Genomic DNA, 25,433 nt, shown 5'->3' on the forward strand with positions numbered 1-25,433 from the left:
ATCAAATGCCAAAAAAAGACCCTTGACCTAAAGCCTTACACCTTGGGGAAAAAAAAATTAACTCAAGATGCATCATAAGTATAAATAGAAAACTATGAAACTTTGGAAGCAAAAAGAGGAAAACTTTTGGGACCTTGGGTAGAGCAAAGAATGTTTAGGTTTGATACCAAAAACACAGCTCATAAAAGAAGTTGGTAAATTGCACTTCATCAAAATTAGAAACCGTTGCCCTCTAAGAAACACTATTAAGAGAAAAGACAAGCTGCAGACTGGGAGAAGGTGTTTGCAAGTCCTCTAACAAAGGACTTGTATTCAGAACATATGAAGAAAGCTCAGAAAACAACCCGATTTAAAACAGAAAACTTAAATAGCTGTTTCACCAAAAAAAGATACATGAATGGCAAATGAGTACATGAAAAGCTTCTCGACATCAGAAACACAGATTAAAATCACAATGAGGTATTCCCACACATCTATTTTAATGGCTTTAAGAAAAAAAAAAAAAGGATAGTGCTAAATGCTGACAAGGATGAGGCGTGGCTGGAATGTTCATTCATGCACTCCTGGTGGGAACGCAAAAGGAGTTTGATGGTTTCTTATCAGGTTAATCACTTACCCACGCCTAGGTGTTTACCCTAGAGAAACGCACATTTAAATTCACACAGAAGCCTGGAGATGAATATTTGTAGCAGCTGTATTTGCTATCACCAAAAACTAAAAGCCTGGATTATCCACAGAACAAACACACACGTATTTATGGAAATAAATACATCCACATATTAGACTGCTGCTCGGCAGTGAAGACGAGTGGGCTGCTGAGCCTGCACCAGCATGGATGAACCTCAGGCGCATTAATCGTGCCACGTCGGAGGAGCCAGCCTCAGAAGCACGTCTTATGGTTCCATTTACATGACATCTGGAAAAGGCAAATCTGTAGGGACAGAGACCAGACGGTAGTTGTCAAGGGCTGGGGCAGAGGGCCTGACTATAGGGGTAGGCGTTACAGGAATCTGGACTTTTAAGATTTTTTTTTTTAATGTGGACTATTTTTAAAGTCTATTGAATTTGTTACAATATTGCTTCTGTTTTATGTTTCGGTTTTTTGGCCACAAGGCACGTGGGATCTTGTGGGGATCTTAGGTCCCTGACCAAGGATTGAATCTGTGTACCCTGCATTGGGAGGTGAAGTCCCAGCCACTGGACCGCCAGTGAGATCCCTAGACATTTTTTAGAATCAAAATTCTACACACACAGAGCCAGTTTGCCATGTGCAAGTTTTAAAAACTAATAATTAAAACACTACATTAGTACATACAACTTCAAACTAAGTAGCGATTTCACACTATGATGGATTCATATCCAGCTGCTGCTTCCTCTCCTGGGTAGCCGCTCCCTGCTCTTGGTTGAGAAGGAACCCCACCCCCCCCACCTTAAACATCCTGCTTGTCTGGTTTAACCCCAGTGGGAGTGATAAACTAAACTTGAATGCTCTTGATGTTTAAAGCTTTTTCTGATTGTTGTTGTTCAGTTGCTAAGTCGTGTCTGACTCTGTGACCCCATGAACTGCAGCACGCCAAGGCTTCCCTGTCCTGCACTAATTCCCTGAGTTATGGACCATAAAATCTTCGCTCCCACCTTTAGACTGTAATGTTACAGTAGGAAAATGACATTACTACCCAGTCTGGCTTGCCAAGAGATTTTTTTTTTGGCCAATGACATGTATTTTGACATTTCAACATATAGGTACCTTGTTCTATTCATTTAAATACAGACTATGGCTAAGGGCGTGGACAGTGAACTGACTGCATATTACCGCCTGAGTGACCTTCAGCCCCGTGATTCAGTCTCTCTGGGCCTCAATTTGCTCATTTATAAAATACAGAAAATGGTAATACCTGTTTCATACGTTAACACATTTTGGGGGGACTTCCTGATGGTTCAGTGGTTAAGACTCCATGCTTCCACTGCAGAAGCCCAGGTTTGATCCTTGGTTGGGGAGCTAAGATCCGACAAACTGCACAGTGTGGCCCAAAACAAGAAAAAACAAACCAAAAAACACAGTTTAAAAAATTTGTTATTATAATCTTTACAGATATTAACTTTTCTCATCTACACTGTAAGCAGCTTGAGGTCAGAAACCTGTGTGTACCTTTATTTATTCCGTGTAGTAAACAAACTTAGTTTTTGTTTTTTTTTAAAATCTGTCTTTTAGACTTAGATAAATATAGAGATAGAGGTATAAAGATTGAGGGCAGGAAGAGAAGGGGACGACAGAGGTCGAGATGGTTGGATGGCATCATCGACTCAGTGGACCTGAGTTTCAGCAAGCTCTGGGAGATGGTGAAAGACAGGGAAGCCTGGCGTGCTGTAGTCCATGGGGTCGCAGAGAGTCGGGACACAACTGAGTGACTGAACAACAACAACAACAGAGACTGAAGTGATCTGTCTAGGTAAATACAGAAACGAGGGTGATGCATGAGTGTATCCGGCAGAGGAACCGAGAAGACCGTGTCCGTGTCGGTTGGGTAGGTTAGAGCTTAGCTGTTTCCTCAGGGAACTGTGAGGCAGCAAGACCAGGAATCCACATACCAGATCTGATTACCAAGAGTGCACTCCAGCTTCAAATCCACTTTTTGAAAATCCCTGGTTTCTTTTGAAAGTAGAGGATTTTTCAAAGTAAGCAGAATTTCTCTGTTCCTTTTGAGGAAAATGATTTACTTGTTTTCTAAGACTTGGTGACCTGAGGAAATCTGAGCGCAGTCTCTTGTTGAACAGAAGAAAAGCAAACAGACCCTAACAGTATCTATGAAGACAAAAAGGATAAACATTTCAGTGATTCTGAGGTCAGTTTAAGAAAACAGAAGGCCGGTCTAGATGGTTGTAGAATTTACAGAATGTTTACCTTGGGAATCAGATCTAATCCTGTCTTTTTTGTTGCTTTTGGATAAGATAACTCAGGGCTGAGCCTCCATCTTTCCCTCCGTAGCTGAATTTTCTAGCCTGTTTCCCAGATTGAATTGTCCACTTTATTTTCCCTTTTATTTTTTGTTCCCAAAGTATGAAAGTATCACGATAAATGTTTATTTTTATATTCATTCGTCAAAAATAAGAATTCTCTTCCCAAATTTTCAGTTATGACTCTTATTTTCTTCAGGCAAATTACAAAAAGAATGTGCTTTATCAAGAGCCTCTGATGAAAGTCTCAATAAAATTCAGGAAGTGGAGTCCCCAGTATTTAAAGAGCTGCCAGGTGCCAAGGCTCACGATGACAGCACTGTCCCCCTCACGGGCTCAGCTGCGGATCCCTCGGGGACCTCAGAAAGCATGTCGGGGGGTCACCACCCCCGGGCCCCATATGGTAAGTCCCTGGGGGCTGGGGTGGCCCGCGGCAGAGGCAGTTTTGGGGGGACAGTTGGCCTGCATGTGGCAACGAGGCTCCAGTGCACACAAGTGTCCCCAGAGAAAACTCAGGGGCTGAAGGGCCCAGGGTTTGGTCAGTCCCAGACCAGGCTTGTTCCTGTCCCGTGACTTTCCTCCAAGAGCCATTTACCTGCAGTCTCCCAGCAGCATCTCTGGGCCCCTCAGCTGTGTCTTCCACATGCAGTCAACTAACTGCCGGAGATCGGATTATCAGTTTATCCAGCTTTGTATACAAACACCTTCCTCCTGGGAGATGCAGAGAGAAAGCTGACGTTGGAACCGGGGCGGTGGTCCCACTAGAGAATCACAGACACCATCAGGGCCGTAGCGGGGGTCCTCTCTCCCACAGTGTTTGTGGACAGTGATGGGCCAGCTCCTGCCTCTGCCAGGCCCGCCTCCCTGCAGGGGTGCTGGCACTGCGGTCCAGGCCGGATCTGCAACTTGGCCAAGAAAGAGAATGATCTCTGCCAACTGATCTGACAGACCGCCTTTGACTGTGTCCACCAGCCTTTTTTTTTAATTGAAGTATATGGTTGATTAAACAGCATGGTAACTTCTGCTGTACAGCAAAGTGATATATATGTGTGTATATACATATATATATATATATATATATGCACATCCTTTTTAAAAATATTCTTTTCCATTATGGGTTTATTACGGGATATTGAATATAGTTCCCTGTACAGTAGGACCTTGTTTATCCCTCCTATGAGCTTACATCTGCTAGCCCCAGCCTCTCACTCCATCCCTCCTCCATTCCTCCTGCCCCAAGAACCGGTCTGTTCTCTCCCTGTGACTGTTCCTCTTTCATAGGTGGGTTCATTTGTGTCCTATTTTTAAGGAGCACTTGGAGTGTGTATCTCACAGGAAATGGGGCAAGTTTTCTGTAAAATAAGCTCCTGATACGGATCCTCCTCCTACCCGTTCCTGGAAAAGGAAAGAGTGCTTCCGCATTTTAGGAGAGTGCAGCATCGTCTTTTAACTGCCATGCCGTGTTGTTAGTTTTACCCTTTGCTGTATGTTTCCAAGTTTCCCTTTTTATTTTTACCATACTGCATGGCCTGCTTAGTCAAGTTGGAAAATAAAGAGTACGGTGGGAAAATGCAAAAACCCTCACTGTCCAGCCTTCCTGAGCTGACATGGTGGCCCCACAGCACCCCAGGCGTGGACTCAGTCTGTCCCTTGTCTCTGCAGGACGGGCTCAGTCTGTCCCTTGTCCCCTTCAGCCGGGCTCAGTCTGTCCCTTGTCCCCTTCAGGCCAGGCTCAGTCTGCCCCTTGTCCCCGCAGGCCAGGCTCAATCTATCTTTGTCCCCACAGGCCGGGCGCTGTCCATGACGCACGGCACCACCAAGTCGCCCGTATCCAACGGGACCTTCGGCTTCGACGGCACGGCGCGGGCCGACGGCCACGTGTACCACACGGTGCACAAGGACTCGGGGCTCTACAAGGACCTGCTGCACCGCATCCGCGACGAGCGGCCGGCCGACGGGGCCCCGCGGCAGCTGCGGCGCAACAACAGCTACACGTGCTACACGGCGGCCATCTGCGGGCTGCCCGGCCTGGCCACACGCCGCGGCGACACGCCCGCGCCCGAGGACAGCGAGAAGCTGGTGGCCGATGCCGTGGCCTACTCGCGCCGCCGGCTGCGCTACGACAGCTACTCCAGCTACTGCAACGCTGTGGCCGAGGCGGAGATCGAGGCCGAGGAGGGCGGCGTGGAGGTCCGGCTGGCGCCCCCGCTGGCCGAGCCCGAGCCGCCGCGCGACGACCCGGCGGACGAGGAGAAGGAGGAGAAGGACTCACCCGAGGTGCACCTGCTCTTCCACTTCCTGCAGGTCCTCACCGCCTGCTTCGGCTCCTTCGCGCATGGTGGAAATGATGTGAGGTCAGAACTTGGGCGGGGCGGGGCGGGGGCGGGTCAGGGCGGGGCTGGGGTGGGGATGGGTGATGGGCGTGGTCTTGTGAAGCGGTGGGGTGAGGGGAGGGGCCTGGTGATGGTGAGGGGCGGGGTCAGGGTGAGGGGGCGGGGCGGGCACAGCAGATACCTGGCCCACCCTGGAACCACGCGGGTGGCAACCGCCCGGGGTGTGCCAACGCCAGGTTTTGTCCACAAGTGCAGCACCTGCATCTTCATCGCACAGATCTTTGAGTGAACCAGATGCAGGGAGAGTTGGCCTGGGGTCAGAAATCACAACAGGTGGAATCAGTAGAGCTGGGCTTGGAGCCCTGATTCTGCCCAAACTGTCCCGGCTTCCTACCCTGGCCGGAGTCCAGTGCCATTTGGCATCAGTGCCTTTTGGTTTTGAGGCAGAGAGAGAAGTACCCAGGTTCCCCCCAAGTTGTACAAGGGTCATATGTGAGCAAGTAGCTCCTGCAGTGGAGCAGACCGCGTTGCGTGTCAGAAGGGGGAAGTGGGAGACCCCGGGGGCCGCTGTGTTGAATGGCCGCTCCAGTCAGGAGGGTCCCCAAGGGACACCTGCAGGGACTGAGGGCACAGCTATGATGGCATCTTTGGAGAACCTTCCGGAAGAGGGGAAAGCACTGCAAGGCCAAGGCAGGAGTGTGCCTGGTGGGTTTTCCGGAAAGAATCACTAGCAAGAGCATGGAGAGCTCAGGTCAGCTGGGCATGCAGGCCAGAATGTGTAGGAGTGCATAGAGTCTGGCCAGGCATCCGAATCAGTCACTGAATTTTCCAAAGCCTCGGTGTCCCAATCTGTGAAATGGGGGTAAAACTAGTACCAACACAGGAGATTTCTATGAGGATTAAGGGGAGGTGCTTATATAATAAGATAAGAACAGTCCTTTCCCATAATCAATGTCCAGACATTTTCACTATTATAGTTATTATGCAGCCTAATGTTTCCATCCAAACGAGGGAAATGTGCCATCATTTTATATATTTTTTTATTTTTTTTTTCATCATTATATTTTTTTGGCCCAGTTATATGACTCCATTTTACACCATGTGCAGCTGCGTTTCTGTACTTTTTAAAAGATGTCTTCTAGCCACACAAAGAGGCCTGGACAGCTTATGTTCTGCTCAGCGTCACCTAGGCATTGCCATCTTATTTTATTGGGGGCACTATGTTCTGTCCTCTCTTAATAATTTTTTACTCCCCTCCGCCACCAGCCCACTTCCTCCTCCTTATCACAAATTATTTATGGAAAGCCTGGTACCAGCAACACGTTATGAATTGGATCCCTTTCCTTTAGAACTAAGTTCCAGTTAAGGAGACAAGAAAGGCATACTCCTGGGAAAGTAACAGAACACCCCAAAACAGCATTTCAAGGCCAAGGAAGAGTCTAGGCGGTAGCTGCCGCAGGTGGCCAGAGTGTAGAGCAGCTGTTTGCAGTTTGGAGGCTGATCTTCAGGCTTTTGAGCAGGGATGTAGTCTGATGAAAGCAAGGTTTAGAAATAACAGTGTAGCAGTGAGGAGGGGGCTTCTGTTTACTCAACAAGTGGGTGTTAAGTGTGTACCAGTCCTCAGAGCTGAGGCACTTGTAACTTACTCCAGGCCTACTCAGAACAGTCCTTTGTAGTCCTAAGTGAAAGGAAGTGAAAGTGTTAGTTACTCAGTCATGTGGGATGCTTTGTGACCCCATGGACTGTAGCCTGCCAGGCTGCTTTGTCCAAAGAATTCTCCAGGCCAGATTACTGGAATGGGTAGCCACTCTCTTTTTCCTAGGGATCTTCCCTACCCAGGGATCGAACCTGGGTCTCCCACACTGCAGGCAGATTCTTTACCGTCTGAGCCACAGGGAAGCCTGCAGTTCTAAGTGATACCCCTCAGAGACCGGGAATCTGAAGCTCAGAAATGTGACTCTTGCCCAGGGCCACGCAGTTAGAGAGATGCCAACGTGGGAAGACAGCTCTCTGTGACTCGGTCTCCAGACTGTGGAGGGTGGGCTGGAACCACAGGCATCATTCAAAGCCTGTAGGAAGCTTGGGAGTTATCACTACATCCTGACAGCAAGCGAAAACCAAATAGACTGAAAAGTCAACAACTCTTCTTGGATCTCAAAGGGAGAGGAGAGCACAGGACAAACCACTGCCCCCAGGGTCGGAGAGGCAAAGATGCAGGGAGTCCTGGAGGAGGGACTCAGGAGTGGATACTGTGCTGAGGGCCATGGAATCCTGGACTGGAGCAATGGGCCCTGGAGGCTCAGGGGGGACAAGTAGAGTTAAGGCTCTGGGGGACCCAGGGTAGGGGGGGCCCACTATCCAGAAGCCCTAACAGTGAGTATCAGGGAAGAGGAATCCCTCCTGCCCTGGGGGGGAAGGAAAGCAGCCACTAGACAGAACAGAGATCGTGTGCTTAGCCAGGCTGCACTCAGGAGACACCGGGTCACCAGAGCCCAGCCTGCAGGGGATTACTACAGGCTAACTGACCTGGAAGGGGAAACACACTCCAGACTGCCCTTGGCTTCCCCTCCGGAGAAGGTAAACTCCCAACTCCAGCCATCCTGTCTCACATAAGGAGGGAGGAAATACTGAGAAACACTTGCCAAGTTCACAGCTCAGAGGCACAGTCTCAGTGAGAGACCAAGACCTCATCAAAGGGGTCATCAAAGGACCCACAGAGGTCTCCATTCCCCAGACCCACCACATCACTAACAGCCTATTGACAGCAGTTCCTTCTACCCAAGACATCGAATCTGCATATCAAGAAAAATTTCCGAGGCACACCAAAAAGCGAAAAACACAACTGGCAGAGACAGAGCAAATAGCAGAACCGATATGGGGGAGATGTTAGAATTATCAGACCAGGAAATTTAAAACAACTATGATTCATATGCTGAGGTATCTGATGGACAAAATAGGCATCCATTAGATGGACAGGTAAGCAGACAGATGAGAATCCTAAGAGAACCAAAAAGAAACACTGGAGATCAAAAACACTGTAATAGAAAGGAAGAACGCAGGGGGCTTTCCTGGTGGCTCAGTTGTTTAAAATCCACCTGCCAATGCAAGAGACATGGGTTTGATCCCTGGGCCAGGAAGATGTCACATACCATGAAGCAACTGAGCCTGTTGAGCCTGTGTTCTAGAGCCTGAGAGCTGCAACTACTGAGCCCATGCTCTAGAGCCTGTGCTCCCGAAAAGAGAAGCCACCACAGTAAGAAGCTTGTGCATTGCAACTGGAGAGTAGCCCTGCTGGCCACAACTAGAGAAAAGCCCTCATAGCAACAAAGACCCAGCAGAGCCAAAAATAAATAAATAAAAAAAATTATCTTTAAAAAAATGATGAATGCCTTTGATGGGTTTATTAGTAGACTGGACACAGCTAAGGAAAGAATCTCTTAGCTTGAGGGTGTGTCCATATAATCTCAAAAAGCAGAGAGAACATAGATCGAAGAAACACAGAACAGAACACTGAAGGAACCCGGGAACTACAAAAGGCACGGCGTAATGAGAAGAGCAGCAGGAGACGGAAAGAAAGGAACACAGGAGGTGCCTGCCTGAGTCACGGCAGTGGCAGGGTCTCTGTAAGCTGATGTCAGACATCAGACCGCAGATCAGGAAGCTCAGAGAGCGCCAAGCAGGACAGATACACAAGAAGTATACGTTGGCACATCAGACTTAAACTTCGAAAAATCAGAGATACAGAGGTATCTATAGATATAGAGGGACAAAGATAAAAATTATATATGACTTCCCCTCAACCCTGCAATCAAGAGAGTGGAGTGAAATAGTTTGTGAAGGGGAAATCCCACCAAATCAGACTTGAGTACCCTGTGAAGTCCTTTAAAAGTGAAAGGAAGTCTTCAAGAGAAAGAAAGACCTTCTCAGACAAAGAAAAAATGAGGGAATTTGTGAAAAGCTGACCTGCCTTGCTGGAAATGTTCAAAGGAATTCTTTAGATAGAAGGAAAATAATGTGTGTCAGAAACTCAGATCTACATAAAGTCAGGAAGAACACCAAAGAAGGGCTAAGTGAAGGTAAAAAGAAAAACTAATTTTTCTTCTTCTTCATTGATCTAACAAATAAGAATTATTTCAGAACAATAAAACCAATAGTGTAGTCAATTATATGTTTATGTATATGTTATATATATATACATATTTAGTTTAATATATAAAAACATCAACAAATTTTAAAAAATAGAAATGATACAGTGTCTGCTCTGAGGCCATAATTGAATTAAGCTATGTGTGTGTGTGTGCACATGTGTGCACACTTATGTATGCTTGTGTTAAGTGAATGAGTGATAGCAATGATACAAGGGATGGAAGGGTGGAACTAGGGTTATTTTTTAAAGCTATCTACACTTAACTTACATGGTTTATATGGTAAAGAATCTGTCTGCAATGTGGGAGACCTGGGTTTGATCCCTGGGTCAGGAAGATCCCCTGGAGAAGGGAATGACAATCTACTCCAGTATTCTTGAGTATATATTCTGGAGAATTCCATGGACAGAAGAGCCTGGCAGGCTATATAGTCCATGGGGTGGCAAAGAGTCAGACACAACTGAGTGACTAACACTTGCACACTTGCACACTACCAGTAAAGCAGTAATAATGTTATTGCAAAGGGGATTTGGATTAACCCTAGGTATATATGGCAAGCTCTAGGGCAACCATCTTAGAAAGTTAGCAAAAAAGAAGTATAGCCAATATGTGAAGAAGGGAGAGAAAAAGGAATCATATGGAATGCTCAGTTAAAACAACAGAAGGGGAAAAAAAAAAGGCAGATGACAAAAATAGCAGCAAAGAACAAGAACAACAGATAGAAAGCACCAACAGATAGAAAGCACCAACAGATACGGTGGATGCTAATCCAGCTATGCCGGCAATCAGTTTGAATTTCAGTGATCCAAATGCACCAGTTAAAAGACAAGAGATTATCAGAATGGGTCAAAAAACATAACTCAACTCGCTGTTGCCTACCAGAAACCCACTTGAAATGTAAAAACACAGCTTAAAAGTAAATTGGATTTAAAAAAGGAAAAAAAAGTAAATGGAAGAAGGAAAGTATAGCATGCTAACACTAAAAGAAAGCAGGAGTAACTGTGTTGATTTCAGACAGAGGAGACGTGGATAGATCCAGCAGCAGAAATCATTAAGGACGTATTTGAGCAAAACAGACCATCGATCAACTGTGTATAAATCAGTAACAAAAGATTACTAGAAAATCCCCAAATGCATGGAGATTAAACCACACGCTTCTAAATAACATATGAAACAAAGAAGAAATACCAAGAGAAATGTTAAAATATGTTAAACTAAATGAAATTGAAAACACATCAAAATTTGTGGGAAGCAACAAAAACAATGCTTAGAAAAAAGTTTATAGCATTGAATTCATATACTGCTGCTGCTGCTGCTAAGTTGCTTCAGTCATATCTTACTCTGTGAGACCCCATAGATGGCAGCCCACCAGACTCCCCCGTCCCTGGGATTCTCCAGGCAAGAACACTGGAGTGGGTTGCCATTTCCTTCTCCAATGCATGAAAGTGAAAGTGAAGTCACTCAGTCGTGTCTGACTCTTAGCGACCACATAGACTGCAGCCTACCAGGCTCCTCCATCCATGGGATTTTCCAGGCAAGACTACTGGAGTGGGTTGCCATTTCCTTCTCCAGAATTCATATACTAGGAAAGAAGAAAGATGTAAAATCAATAAGTTTCCAGCCTAGGAAATAAAAATCAAATTATTACTTAATCCAAAGTAAACAGAAGTTAAGAAATAATAATTAGAGCTAAATAAATGAAATTAAAATCAGGAAATGAATGGAGAAAAATCAATGAAACTAAAAGCTGGGTCTTTGAAAATATTAATGATATTTATAGGCTTCTAGCCAGGCTAACTAAGGAAAAGGAGAACACAAATTGCTGATACCAGAAATGGAGAAGTAGACATCACTATAGATCTTATGGACAATAAAAAAAAGTTAATAATACTATAAAAGCAATACTATGAATAATTTTATGTTCGCCAATTTGATAAGCTAGATAAAATGGACCAGTTCTTGAAAGACAGAACCTGCCCAAACTCACACAAGAAGAAACAGACTACCTGATAGGCTTGTATCTATTAAGAAAATTAAGTCAATGATTAACAATCTTTCAAATCAGAAAGCACCAGGTCCACATGGGTTTACTGGTGAATTCTACCAAGCTTCTAAGAAAGAAATTATACTTGCCTACAATTTCTTTCAGAGGACAGAAGCAAAAGGAATACTTCCTCACTCATTCTGTTAGGGCAGCATTAACCTAATACCACAACCAAAGTCCTTATGAGAAAACTGTAGACCAACATTTCTCATGAAAGTGAAAAGTGAAAGTGAAGTGACTCAGTCATGTCCGACTCTTTGCAGCCCCATGGACTGTAGACTACCACGCCCCTCTGTCCATGGGATTTTCCAGGCAAGAGTACTGGAGTGTGTTGCCATTTCCTTTTCCAGAGGATCTTCCCAACCCAGGGATTGAACCCGGGTCTCCTGATTGTAGGCAGACCCTTTACCGTCTGAGCCACCAGGGGCTCCTAAGGATATGCTAGTATTTTAGGGCAGTATAGGATATGCTAATGATGGATACATGTCAATTTGTCTAAACCCATAGTACATATAACACCAACAGTGAGCCCTAGTGTAAACTGTGGACTTCAAATGATTCCAGCGTGTCACTGTGGGTTCCTCAGTTGTACCTGATGTTCCACTCTGGTGGGGATGTTGTTGATAAGGAGACTTAAAGTCTTAATTTTTTAAAAAAGGCTGTGGAACCCTCCCCCCCCAAAAAAGACAGTGTGTGCTTGTCAAGAGCCTGAGTGACAACCATGGGTCTCGGGGAGGGGTGAGCACCTGAGTGAATCCTAACTCACATCCCAGTTTTGCTTCCTGCTAGTGACATGATTTTAGCATCAGTTTTCTCATCAGTGAAATAGGAGACCAATGCCTACTTTGCAGGGTTGGCCTGAGAAATAGATATATGGTTTGTGGTTCCTTTGTGGGGAGGCTGACATGGTTGCCCCACACTGGTAGTTGATGTTAGTAGCTGTGCTGGCAATGAAAATGGAAAGAGAGAAAGAAAGGAAGGAAAGAAGAGCTTGGTTTTTGTGTCCACTTCCTCTGATCTTTCAGTCGCACCACCATGAAGATGGCTACTGTAAAAACAACGTAGCAAGTGTGGGCAAGGACGTGAGAAACTGGAACCCTTGCGCACTGTCAGTGGAAATGTAAAATGGTGCGACCACTGTGGAAAGCAGTCTGAAGGTTCCTCAAAAAATGGAGCGATTCCACCTCTGGGTATATACCCAAAAGGATGGGAAACATGGCCTCAGAGACATCTGCACACCCACGTTCACAGCAGCAGCTGTTCACAATCACCAAGAGATAAAGGCAACCCATCACTTCATGGGAAATAGATGGGGAAACGGTGGAAACAGTGTCAGACTTTATTTTTTGGGGCTCCAAAATCACTGCAGATGGTGACTGCAGCCATGAAATTAAAAGACACTTACTCCTTGGAAGGAAAGTTATGACCAACCTAGATAGCATATTCAAAAGCAGAGACATTACTTTGCCAACAAAAGTCCATCTAGTCAAAGCTATGGTTTTTCCAGTGGTCATGTATGGATGTGAGAGTTGGACAGTGAAGAAGGCTGAGCGCTGAAGAATTGACGCTTTTGAACTGTGATGTTAGAGAAGACTCTTGAGAGTCCCATGGACTACAAGGAGATACAACCAGTCCATTCTAAAGGAGATCAGTCCTGGGTGTTCTTTGGAAGGAATGATGCTAAAGCTGAAACTCCAGTACTTTGGCCACCTCATGCGAAGATTTGACTCATTGGAAGAAACTCTGATGCTGGGAGGGATTGGGGGCAGGAGAAGGGGACGACAGAGGATGAGATGGCTGGATGGCATCACCGACTCGATGGACGTGGGTTTGGGTGAACTCCGGGAGTTGGTGATGGACAGGGAGGCCTGGCGTGCTGCGATTCATGGGGTCGCAAAGAGTCCGACACTACTGAGCGACTGAAGTGTCCATCAACAGATGCATGGATAAACAAGACATGATGTGTGTATGCACACACACACACACACAGTGGGATATTCTTCCTTAAAAAGGAAGGGAGTTCTGTCATATGCCACACCACCGATGAATCTTGAAGGCATTCTGATAAGTGAAATAAGCCAGTCATGAAAAGACAAATACCGTATGCTTGCACTTACGTGAGAAACCTGGTGTAGTCCGTCAAATTCATAGAGACAGAGTAAAGTGGTGGTTACTGGGGGAAGGGGGAAAGGCAAAGAGAATTCTTATTTAATGGGTATAGCGGTTCAGATTTTCCTGATTAAAAATTTCTGGAGGCCTGTTTAACAACAGTGTGACTGTCCTTAACACTGCTGAACTGGGCAGTGGCGGTGATTGCTTGGTCGCTAAGTCATGCCCAGCTCCTCGCCCACATGGCCTGCAGCACACCAGGCTCCCCTGGCCTTCACTGTTTCCCCGAGTTTGCTCAGATTCATGTCCATTCAGTCAGTGGTGCTATCTAACCATCTCATCCTCTGCCACTCCCTTCTCTTTTTGCCTTCAGTCTTTCCCAGCATCCGTGTCTTTTCCAGTGACACTTAAAAATAGTCAATGGTAAATTTTTTGTTTATTTTAGCCATAACCAAAAAAATGGCTAAATGGTTATCATCACTTAGAGATTACACAGGCAAACCACAAATGCGGTAAGATAGGTTCTCAAGACTGAGAAGTCATTGAATGTTGTATACAGCATCATCTGTATGTGTGGACACTTGTACAATTTACTTGTGTGCTTTGTTTTTTCTCCTAGTAATGCCATCGGGCCCCTGGTGGCTCTGTGGCTGATTTATGAACAAGGTGCGGTCCTGCAAGAAGCCGCGACTCCCGTCTGGCTGCTGTTTTATGGAGGGGTTGGAATTTGTACGGGCCTCTGGGTGTGGGGGAGACGAGTGATCCAGACCATGGGGAAGGACCTCACCCCCATCACGCCGTCCAGGTGAGCAGGGGGCAGCCTCGGAGCGGGTGTGTCGATGTCCCCCTGCACAGCCTGTTCTGGGGGTGGGGGCGGTTCGCAGAGCGGGCGTCTCCTAGCACCATCTCCCCCATCGCCCTCATCCTCTGCTGGCCCCTATCCGCGGTGGCACTGAGAACGGGGAGAGGGATGGGAACGGAGGCAGACGCGGAAAGAAAGAGAAGACGCAAATCCACCTACAGCCCTTGTTCCCATCCCTCTGGGGGTCTTAGCGGCCTGAGGTCCAGAGAACCAGTGGTAAAGGCGGGCGGGGACTGCCTGTCCCAACACTCTCCGCTCACCGGCTCCACCTGCTGGCGGGAGGCCGCTGTCACCTGCTGCCTTCGGGTGATTACATCCTTCCTGGGCTGCCTGGGCTCAGCGGGTGTGGTGGGGGGGGCGGGGGGGCGCTGTGCTCTGCCCTGGGGTGGGATCTGGAGCCTCCCACCTGGCTTCCTGTGGTCCTCCTTTGGAGATATTTAGAAATATTAGGGGTCAAATAAATCCACAAGAGAATTTCCAAGTACAACTAAAATTCAGAACTACATATTTTAACGGCTTCCCTCATAGCTCAGTTGGTTAAGAAACTGCCTGCAATGTAGGAGACCCGGGTTTGATTCCTGGGTCGGGAAGATCCCCTGGAGACGGGAACGGCAACCCACTCCAGTAGTCTTGCTTGGAGAATCCCATGGACAGAGGAACCTGGCAGGCTACAGTCCATGGGGTCGCAAGAGTCATACATGACTTAGTGACTCAACCACCACTACCACCTATTGTAAAAGGTCTTGAAATTCATTTTAACAAAAGATTCTAGCATTGATTTGAAAAAAAAAACTAGTAATCTGAGCAAAAAGTCACTCCTTTATAATAATAAGTACACATTTTTGAAACAAGAGTGTGGTTTTCCCTGCGTCCATTTAGAAACGACGTGTGTACAGTTTTCCTTGCGGCAGGTATTCCTGGCCCAGCTCCTTCAGGTGAGGTTTCTGAAAACCCAGCAGGGAGACAGGACTCACTCCTTAGGGCTGAGCACGGCCTCGCAGCGAGTGCCGTGTGATGCTGCCGCGATGTCCCGGCTCTGGTGCTGTGCAGCCCAGTCCACCCGGAGGTTCTGGCGAGCCCCTGGCGGTGCCCTGACGGCCTCCCGTCTCCCCAACAGCGGCTTCACCATCGAACTGGCCTCGGCCTTCACCGTGGTCATCGCCTCCAACATCGGGCTGCCGGTCAGCACCACACACTGCAAGGTAGGAGGCCTGGCCTGGTGACCAGGGCGAGGTGGTGGGGGTAGTCGGGGCGGCTCTGGGTGTGCACTCAGGGACGGGAGAGTCACCGGGGGTCTCCGGGGGGGCATTTTCTTCTCAGCAGCCCCTCTGGGCCCTCCCTGCCCTCCTTCCCTGTGTCCTGGTTCCCTCACTGGGGGTTTTGCATTGAGGTCCTGTGTCCATGAACATGCTCGTAGGCCTGGGTAGGGTGTGGAGGGGCGCATCACTCAGTCCCCCCACACCCTCTGAAGGGGCCTGGGAGTGGACGGGGGACAGACACAGGCACAAATCGCTCATGTAAGTGTAAGACGTGTTGTTTCAGTTTTCTCTTCTGTATGGTGGTCAGAGCAGCCCTATTGCCTTCAAGTCAATTGCAGATGATATTAACCTCTGTTGATATCAGGCTCTAGAGCTCAGGGTGAGAGGGAATTAATTCCTTGTCTAGTGCTGAGATGTTGGAGCTGCAAGGAGCCTTAAAGATGAAGAAAGAGGAAACAGACTCTGGGAGTTGTCCAAGGGAGCCCCAGGGTGGGCCAGGCTGGAACTCAAGTCTGCTAACCCAGGGCTGCCGAATACCTGGGGGAATTCTGAAATATCCCCAGGGGCCTCCGGTATACAAACATAGCCACTAACTTCAGCAAAACAGAGGCCCATGCAGATTTTCCTAGGTCCAGTGGCTCCTGTCATTCGAAAAACTCACCTGTTCTGCTGTGTGTGCGGTGCTGTTCTGGGCACCGAGGAACCACGGTGACTGTGACAGACACGGCCTCCCCACACCCAGGCTCAAAACTCCCACCCGTGTGTCTGCAAACAAGCACTGCTAAGTGTGAAAGGCTTACAAAAAAGAGTGAAATGATGCCATCTGTAGCAACTGGGATGGACCTAGAGGTTTTCATATTAAGTGAATTAAGTCAGAGAAAGATAAATATCATATGATATCACTTATTTTTTTTTTCCTTCTCTATACAAATTTATTTTATTTTATTATTTTTTAATTTAATTTTTAAACTTTACATAATTGTATTAGTTTTGCCAAATATCAAAATGAATCCGCCACAATGATATCACTTATGTATTGAATCTAATTAACAATGATACAGATGAACTCATTTACAAAACAAAAGCAGACTCACAGACATAGAAAACAAACTTACGGTTACCAGGGGTAAGGGAAAAGGAGCGGTAAATTAAGGGTCTGGGGTCAACAGATACACACTACTATATATAAAACTTTAAACAACAGGGACCTACTGCACAGGGAACGAAGCTTAATATGTTACATAACCTATAGCAGACGAGAACCTGTGTGTGTGTATATATAATATAGATATATAACAGAATTGCTTTACACCTGAAACTAACATAACATTGTAAATCAACTATAATTAAAATAACTACAAATAGGGTCACTAGCCTCTAGGTTTCAGTTATCTAATCTGGAAAATGGAAAGACCACCTTAGATGACTTGTAATACAGATGCTGTCTGGTTCCCCTGCGTCTCAGTAATTCTGTTGCTGTTAGTGCTTGGTGATGGACTTAATCTGGAAACATCCTCAAAAAGTTGAAATGACAGCAAAGAATACCACCTTATATCAACAAAAGACCTCATTAATAGTGAAGCCATGGGACTCTGGGCCCTTTGTGATCCAAATAACATAGCAACTAAAAATACAAGGGAAAAGCTGTTAGAACTCAGAAATTACTATGTCTAAGTCTGTGACAAATGAAGACAGAAGTACTTAGGAATGTAAAGGATTTGAGTAGATTTATAGTAGTGTAACTGGGCTTCCCTGGTAATTCAGATGGTGAAGAATCTGCCTGCAATGCAAGAGACTGGGTTCAATCCCTGAGTCAGGAAGATCCCCCTGGAGAAGGGAATGGCTACCCACTCCGGTGTTCTTACCTGGAGAATCCCCATGGACAGAGGAGCCTGGCAGGATACAGTCCATAGGGTCGCAAAGAGTTGGACACGACGGAAGCTGCTTAGCATATATACTTAGCAAGCAGGATACAGTCCATAGGGTCGCAAAGAGTTGGACACGACGGAAGCTGCTTAGCATATATACTTAGCAAGCACACATGAAAAATAAATATGAAACAAGAAGTGGGGAGGGCAGTGGAAAACCTGATCAGAACAGTAGGAAGAAATTAAGGAAGTTCTCCAAAAACAATTCTCACCTGAAAAGGCGAAAGGAGGAAAATGCTGCTTGACTCCAGACCTCGACGGAGTCACTGGTTAATCTTTTCCATCTTAGAAGAGAGAATTCTCACATTAAATGAACTTGCCATAATATAGGAGAAAATAAAACAGGAAGCCCTCCAATTTGTTCTATGAAACATATACTGAATAACCTAATACTGAAACCTGATTGAAAACACCACAAACAGTCAAAGCTGTCTTTCCAGATGTATGTTGATTAAAAAAAAAAGAAAAAAAAAACTTTAAGTAAGATGCTAATAAATGACATCAACAATATTATAAAAGAACATTTCAACAGGACCACATTGATCTTCTGGGTTGTCAGAAAGTCGGCTCTGAACAGGACAGGTCTTATCTGCTGCTGATATCTACACGGGGCAGTCCCCTCACAGAGCTCAAGAAATGGGTGTTTACAGACATCTTCAGTATAGTACGGTTCATCGATCCATTAGAAAACAACATATTGCTGTCTGTTGAGTCCATTCCAAAAAGACATTTAATAAAATTCAGCATGGATTTCTAGACATTCCTGGAATTCAGTAAAAATGACCAAGTTTGCAATTAAAAAAAAAACACAAAAATTTAGAACTTTTGTCTGTCAGCAATAGCCAGTAAGAAAATGAGATAAAGAACTCCCCCATAGTTGCAACAAAAATAAGAGGTACTTCAGAAAAATCCTAATAAAGTGAGAGATGTACATGGAAAAAACACAAAGCTCTACTCACACGTCAAAGAAAACCTGCGTATGAGGCACACCGTGGTTGGGTGGGAAACTCAGTTTATAAAGACGTCAGTTCTCCTCAAACACGACACCAACCAAATGCTTACAACTTTACAGACTAAGGCTACAGTTAATTTTGTGGGCTAAACTAGCAGGAATATAAAATGATCTACAAAGAGAAACAGTGACAAGGGGAACAGCCTGGCCAGATAGGAAGTCTGTTACAAGGAAACAGGAGGCAAGTGCGTGGGGAGAGAGGGCAGATGGGCAGAGACTTTCAGGCTGGGATGACAAAAAAGTTCTGTGGACGCATGGTTACGATGGTTGCCATTAAACTGTACACTTAAAAATTGTTAACGTGACAGATTTTTGTGTTGTATATTTTACCATAATAATAAGAAATTAGATACTTGTATAAAAAAGTAGATAGGCCAGAGACAGAAACCTAGTACCTACGAGCGTGTAGTTTGACGAAGGAAAATTTTGACCAGTAAGTGATGTTGGATAACTGGCTTTCCCCCTAGAGAAACAAATTTAGACCCACAGTTGTCAAAATACGTGCTGTTATCTGATGGCTTAAATAATATTTTAGAATTACTTTAGAATAAAATAGAATTTTATTTTAGGAAATTTAAAATAAATGAGAGTTACGGGCTTCCCTGGTGGCTCAGTGGAAAGGAATCCACCTGCCACTGCAGGAGATGTGGGTTTGATCCCTGATCCAGGGTAACTGAGCCCATGCACCACAGCTCCTGAGCCTGTGCTCTGGAGCCCAGGAGCTGCAACTCCTGAGCCCATGGGCCGCAACTAGTGAAGCCCACGGGCCCTAGAGCCCGTGCTTCGCCAACAAGAGGAGTGACCACCGTGAGAAGCTTGTGCATCACAACCAGAAGGTGGCCCCACTCGCTGCAACTAGAGACCAACCCGCACGGCAACAGAGACCCAGCACGGCCAAAGTGAGTATTCTTAAATAGAGGAACGAGTTAAATATCAAATATTCAAGCCAAAGATAAATCACAGAAGAAGAGCATAGCATAGTTTAGTGTATGAAATTAGAAATTTAAAAGTGAAAGCAAAAATACTGGCTTGAGAAAATATTTGCATTAAATATCAGTTAATATTTAAATACCACATAAACAAATAAGATCTTAAATGACCTGGATAACCACGATGTGTAGTCTCTCAGAGCCAGACATCCTGGAGTGAGAAGTCAAGTGGGCCTTAGGAAGCACTGCTGCCAGTGAAGCTGGTGGAGGTGATGGAATTCCAGCAGAGCTGTTTCACATGCTGAAAGATCATGCTAGTCAAGTGCTACACTGAATATGTCAGCAAAACTGGAAAACCCAGCAGTGGCCACAGGACTGGAAAAGGTCAGTCCTCATCCCAGTCCCCAAGAAAGGCAGCACTAAAGAACATTCGACTGCCGGACAGCTGTACTCCTCTCCGCACCAGTAAGGTATGCTCAAAATCCTCCAAGCCAGGCATCAGCACTACGCGAACCATGCACTTCCAGGTGTCCAAGCTGGGTTTAGAACAGACAGAGGAACCAGAGATCAAATTGCCAACATTCGCTGGATCATAGAGAGAACATTCCAGAAAAACATCTACCTCTGTCTCATGGACTACACTAAAGCCTTTGACTTTGTGGATCATAACAGACTGGGAAAACACTGGGAGAGGTGGGAATACCAGACCATCTCAGCTGTCTGAGAAACCGTATGCAGGTCAAGAAGCAACAGTTAGAACCCTGTGTGGAACAACTGACTGGTTCAGTCAGGATTGAGAAAGGAATACAAGGCTGTTTATTGTCACCCTGTTTGAATAACTTATATACAGAGCACATCATGTGAAATACCTGGCTGGATGAAGCACAAGCTGGAATCAAGATTGGGGGAGAAATGTCAGCCTCAGATATGCAGATGATGCCACTCTAATGGCAGAGAGTGAAGAACCAGAGTCTCTTGAGGGTAAAGGAGGAGAGTGAAAAACCCAGCTTAAAACTCAATATTAAAAAAACTAAGATCGTGGCATCTGGTCCCATCACTTCATGGCAAATACAAGGGGAAAAGGTAGAAGCAGTGACAGATTTCCTCTTGGGCTCTAAAATCACTGCAGATGGTGACTGCAGCCATGAAATTAAGAAGACCATTGCTTCTTGGCAGGAAAGCTATGACAAACCTAGACAGCGTGTTAAGAAGCAGAGACATTACTTTGCCAACAAAGGTCTGTATAGTCAAGCTATGGTCTTTCCAGTAGTCATGTATGGATGTGAGAGTTGGACTATAAAGAAGGCTGAGCACGGAAGAATTGATGTGTTTGAACTGTGGTGTTGGAGAAGACTCTGGAGAGTCCCTTGGACTGCAAGAAGATAAAACATGTCAGTCCTAAAGGAAGTCAACCCTCAATACTCTTTGGAAGAACTGATGCTGAAGCTGAAGCTCCAGTACTTTGGCCACCTGATGTGAAGAGCTGACTCACTGGAAAAGACCCTGATGCTGGGAAAGATTGAAGGTGGGAGGAGAAGGGGGCAGGAGAGGATGAGATGGTTGGATGGCATCACCAATGCAGTGGACATGCACTTGGGCAAACTCTGGGAGATGGTTGGGGACAGGGAGGCCTGGCGTGCTGCAGTCCGTGGGGTCTCAAAGAGTCAGACACAGCGACTGAGCAACAATAAAACGAGACACATTCAGATTCCAATATGTAAATGGGCAAAATACATGAAGAGACCTTGTGTTATCAGGTGTTACTTTAGCTGTTTCTTAATATAATTGATGTAAAATATTGTAGTTTTAGGTGTACAACATAATTTGATATTTTTATAGATGATACCCCATACAAAGTTATTATATTGATTATATTCCCCGTGCTGTATATCACATCCTTGTAATTTATTTTACACTTAGTGATTTGTACCTTTTAACCCCCTTCACCTATTTTACTCCCCTCTGGTTACTACTACTTTGTTCTCTGATTCTATGAGTCTCTATTTTGTTATACTTAATTGTGTTAGATTCCATAGAAGTAAAAATATACAAAATTTGGGTCTCTGACTTACTCCACTAAGTGTAATACCTTCCAGGTTCATCTGTATTGTTGCAAATGGCAGAATTTCATTCTGTTTTATGGCTAATATTCCTGTGTGTGTGTGTGTATATACCATTTCTCCTTTATCCATTTATCTATTGATACACACTTAGGTTGCTTCTATGTCTTTGTTATTGTATGTAAATAATGTTGGGGTGCACATTTTCAAATTAGTGTTTCCATTTTCTTTCGATAAATACCCGTGAGTGGAATTGCTGGATCGCATAGCAGTTTGTATTTCCAGTTTTTTATGGAACCTCCGTACAGGTGGATACATCAATTCACACTTCCTCCAGCAGTGTCCTGGAGCCCCCTTTTCTCCATGCCTTTGCAGCATTTGTTACCTGTGGTCTTTTTGGTGATAGCCGTTCTGACAGGTGATGCTCACTATGGTTTTGATTTGTGTTTCCTGATGATTAGTGATGTTGAGCAGCTTTTCATGTGCCTGCTGCTCCTGTCTTTTTGAGAAAAATGCCTACTTAGGTCTTCTGCCCATATTTTAATCAGGTTGCTTCTTTTTTTATACTGGATTGTATGAACTGTTGCCCTCTTCTTCTCCTGCCCTCAATCTTTCCCTGCATCAGGGTCTTTTCTGGTATAATCATGACATTGTTGCTAATAGGGAAAAATTGGAGGGAAATTGGAAATGTTTAAATAAATTAAGGTACATCGGCCTAAGGTGCCGAGGACCAGCCCCGGCTGATCCAGGGTATTCGAAGGGGAGACGGCGTCGGCGACTATTTATTTATTTATCAAAGATATAAAGAATAATAGAATGAGGATAGCTCAGTAGGAAAATTCAGTGGAGAAAAGAAGCTGAGTAGCTTGGTTTACGCGGGAGACCAATAAAACTTCAAGACAAGAAGTTTGCACCACTTACGTAGGCCGCAGGCGCCCTCTCGAATAGCGGAAGGTGCCTCACCCTAGACACCTTCTCGAGTGGGTCTTAGAAGCCCAGGCATAATTAGTAAGCGTGGTGGGTTCCGTGCTCCAGATGGAGACTCAGCTGGAAGTTAAAAGAAAGAATGACATGGGGAGACCAAGCGTTGGTGAGCAAGGCCCCTAGCTTTATTTTTAACAGGGGCTTTTATACCCTAAGTTACACATAGAGGATAATAGGGGATGCAAAGTCAGCAGTCTTTGATTCTTATCAAAAACCAGGGTTTCTTTCCTGCAAATTTATCGTATACAAATGGTTTAGGTGATTTACATCATCTTCTGGCCAGAAGGCCTACTAACATTTTATGACTCTTGACAAGGACTTGTCAACAAAGACTTATTTTCTCTAAGAGTAATTATTTTAAGGTTTGGCGCCATCTTCCAAAGATAAAATTGCATTCCTATAGGGCGGATGTGTAATGGGTTTACAACAAAGGAAAGAATTTATTACCTTAAGGGTCTAAAGTTACTAACACCAAGGCCACTACTTATTTTTTCTATATACCAACTATTAATTAATACACATTCAAGGATGCAATTCAGGGGATGTGAAAACTTGGCGACAAGCATTGACTCATCAATGAAATCCTTTACTAGTTTATTCTGACAGTTTCTAACTCTCTGAGAGGCTCTAAGCTATTTGAATATCTTAAACTTCCCGTGCCTCTGGATGCTAGAAGACTGTAAACAGTCATATGCATAGCTGCAGGAGTCCGGGTAAACTTGTCAGGCGAGTTAGAGAGCCATCTGAGGGGTTTGGATTTAAACACTCCTAATTGCCCAGGAACTTTATTAATTGGAGCTGTAAGTTAACTCTTTGACAGAGAGAGCGAGATGGTGGTAGGGGACAGCCCCCAGTAAAGTCAGAGGTGAGAGCACAAAGCAATAAAGTAGGCAGACTCTGGTTTTTTTGGGGGAAAATGCTCGAGAATATCCGGGCGGACTCCTGAGGCTCGATCCGCCTTTGCGTATGCCGAGCCTCCTTCCTCATGACCTTTGTCACGAGCGGAATGCCTCACCGGCTCCCGGCACTAAGGGGTGTACCATTTTTTATGATGGTCATAAAGGTGCGAGCACTATGGGAAAATGCTTATTTTCTTAAAGGAAACAGTAGTGTTCCCTGTTGTTTACGAATATAGGCATATTTATTAAAAATAATGTAAAGGAATACACAAGTGTGACAAGAGCGGTGTTCTGGGGTAACTCACTAACAGTGGCCACCTGATAACTCTGGCCACTTGATGTGAAGAGCCAACTCACTGGAAAAGACCCCGATGCTGCGAAAGACTGAAGGCAGAGGAGAGGGCAGCAGAGGGTAAGATGGTTAAATGACATCACCGACTCAATGGACGTGAATTTGAGCACACTCCAAGCGACAGTGAAGGGCAGGGAAGCCTGGCGCACTGCAGTCCAAGGGGTTGCAAAGGGTCAGAGACAATTTAGTTACTGAACAACTAATCGTGGGTAACTGTCCACTTCTCCTATTTCATAAACTTGCAATAATGATTCTATTTTCTGCATTTTAAGAAGTGTTCTGAGAGAGTATGGATAACCCTAAAATTTGAGTATGTTCTCTTATGTGTGAGATAATCCAGCCTAGCTGAAGAGGGTCTGTAACAAGGAGAGTCTCATCTCAGAAGCCAGTGTCGGGAGACTTGACTGCATTTGAGGGCCAGCAGGACCTAGCTAGTCTCTGTGCAGCAGAAACATCTCGATTGTCTCCTGTGTGCTAGAAACTGGTTTTAGACAAAGGGTTTACGTACAACGATCATCTAATGCTCCTTAGGTGGGTTGTTATTTGCTACCTGGAGGCGGTACGAATTCCCAGTTAATCACAGCTTGGGTTGACAAAATGTCAGATTAACTTCCTTAAATATGCTGCTGGTTTTGCTGTTCCAGTTTGCTTCCATAAACAAGTGAAGTGCTGGATTTTATTTTTTTGGCTGACCTCAGAATACACCCTAGTTGCTCTCTGAACTTCACTGGCCCCTGCTGACTCTGAAATAATTCTGGGTCAGTGGAGACAAAGCCTGTTTCATGGAGATGTTCAGGGGCCCTCCCGGGGGCCAAGGCACCCTCATGATGCCGCTGAGCTTCATCAGAGCTTAATTGAGGTGTGAGATATTAGGCTTATCTCATGATAAGCCTTTCTCATGACTTCCATTTTTAGAAACTTAAAACTCGTGCATTTTTTTCCTTTGTAAATTTCATAAAATGAACTGCGAGGGTACAGAGAAATAGTGAATCAATCCATGTTAACATCCTTATTTTCAAATATCTCTATTATTTGTGAAACAGGATTGACATTTTAAAACCAGTAATATTTATGTCCCATTTGATTAATTTTTTAATCAGTAAAGTACAAGGACTGCAAAGCAGTTGGAGAAAATGTTTAAAATCAAGAGCCCTCAGTTCTCATCCTCAACCTGCCATAACTTAAAAATCTTCTCCCACCCGCTACACCCTCTGGAAGGGTTTTATCTTCCACAAACTGAGCCACATGGATTAGATCTTTGCCAAGATCTCCAGCTCCAACGTTTTATGATGCTTTTGTCCTAGGAGAAGCGTATGTTACCGCCGTTTCATCGTGTACGTACAGTGGGCTCACCACTGTAATCAAGTCTCCTGCCTGGGGATGTTCAAAGTAAGGGCCATCACGGCTGGTTGATAAAGCGCAGGGAGAATAGAAAGCATTTACTTGGCTGAGCTTCCATTCACGTAGGGCAGAATACACGTGGAACAGTGCTTCAGAACTGTGTCTGGACAGAGTAATCCTAAAATAATCATAGCTAAAATCTAGTAAGTGGTTTTAAAAGC

The 25,433-nt window shown here is 45.2% G+C and overlaps 1 protein-coding gene and 1 long non-coding RNA gene across 8 annotated transcripts in view; one reads left to right on the forward strand and one right to left on the reverse strand.

Moving 5' to 3' along the window:
- SLC20A2 (solute carrier family 20 member 2) overlaps positions 1-25,433 on the forward strand; it is a 118,511-nt gene that overhangs the window by 91,451 nt on the left and 1,627 nt on the right. For all 7 annotated transcript variants that reach the window (XM_070364200.1, XM_070364201.1, XM_070364198.1 and 4 more), the window contains 4 exons: positions 3,155-3,358; positions 4,742-5,309; positions 14,206-14,391; positions 15,566-15,650. In XM_070364200.1, coding sequence (XP_070220301.1) covers positions 3,155-3,358; positions 4,742-5,309; positions 14,206-14,391; positions 15,566-15,650 — 1,043 coding nt within the window. The remainder of the gene's footprint in view (positions 1-3,154; positions 3,359-4,741; positions 5,310-14,205; positions 14,392-15,565; positions 15,651-25,433) is intronic.
- On the reverse strand, positions 797-3,667 carry LOC138985937 (uncharacterized). Its single transcript, XR_011462865.1, has 4 exons — positions 3,551-3,667; positions 2,590-2,803; positions 1,896-2,014; positions 797-931 (listed from the first exon to the last, which is right to left on the reverse strand). It is a non-coding gene; the product is annotated as an uncharacterized lncRNA (long non-coding RNA).

This window comes from Bos mutus, chromosome 27 (genome assembly GCF_027580195.1).
Source record: "Bos mutus isolate GX-2022 chromosome 27, NWIPB_WYAK_1.1, whole genome shotgun sequence".
In the NCBI taxonomy this organism is placed as follows: domain Eukaryota; kingdom Metazoa; phylum Chordata; class Mammalia; order Artiodactyla; family Bovidae; genus Bos; species Bos mutus.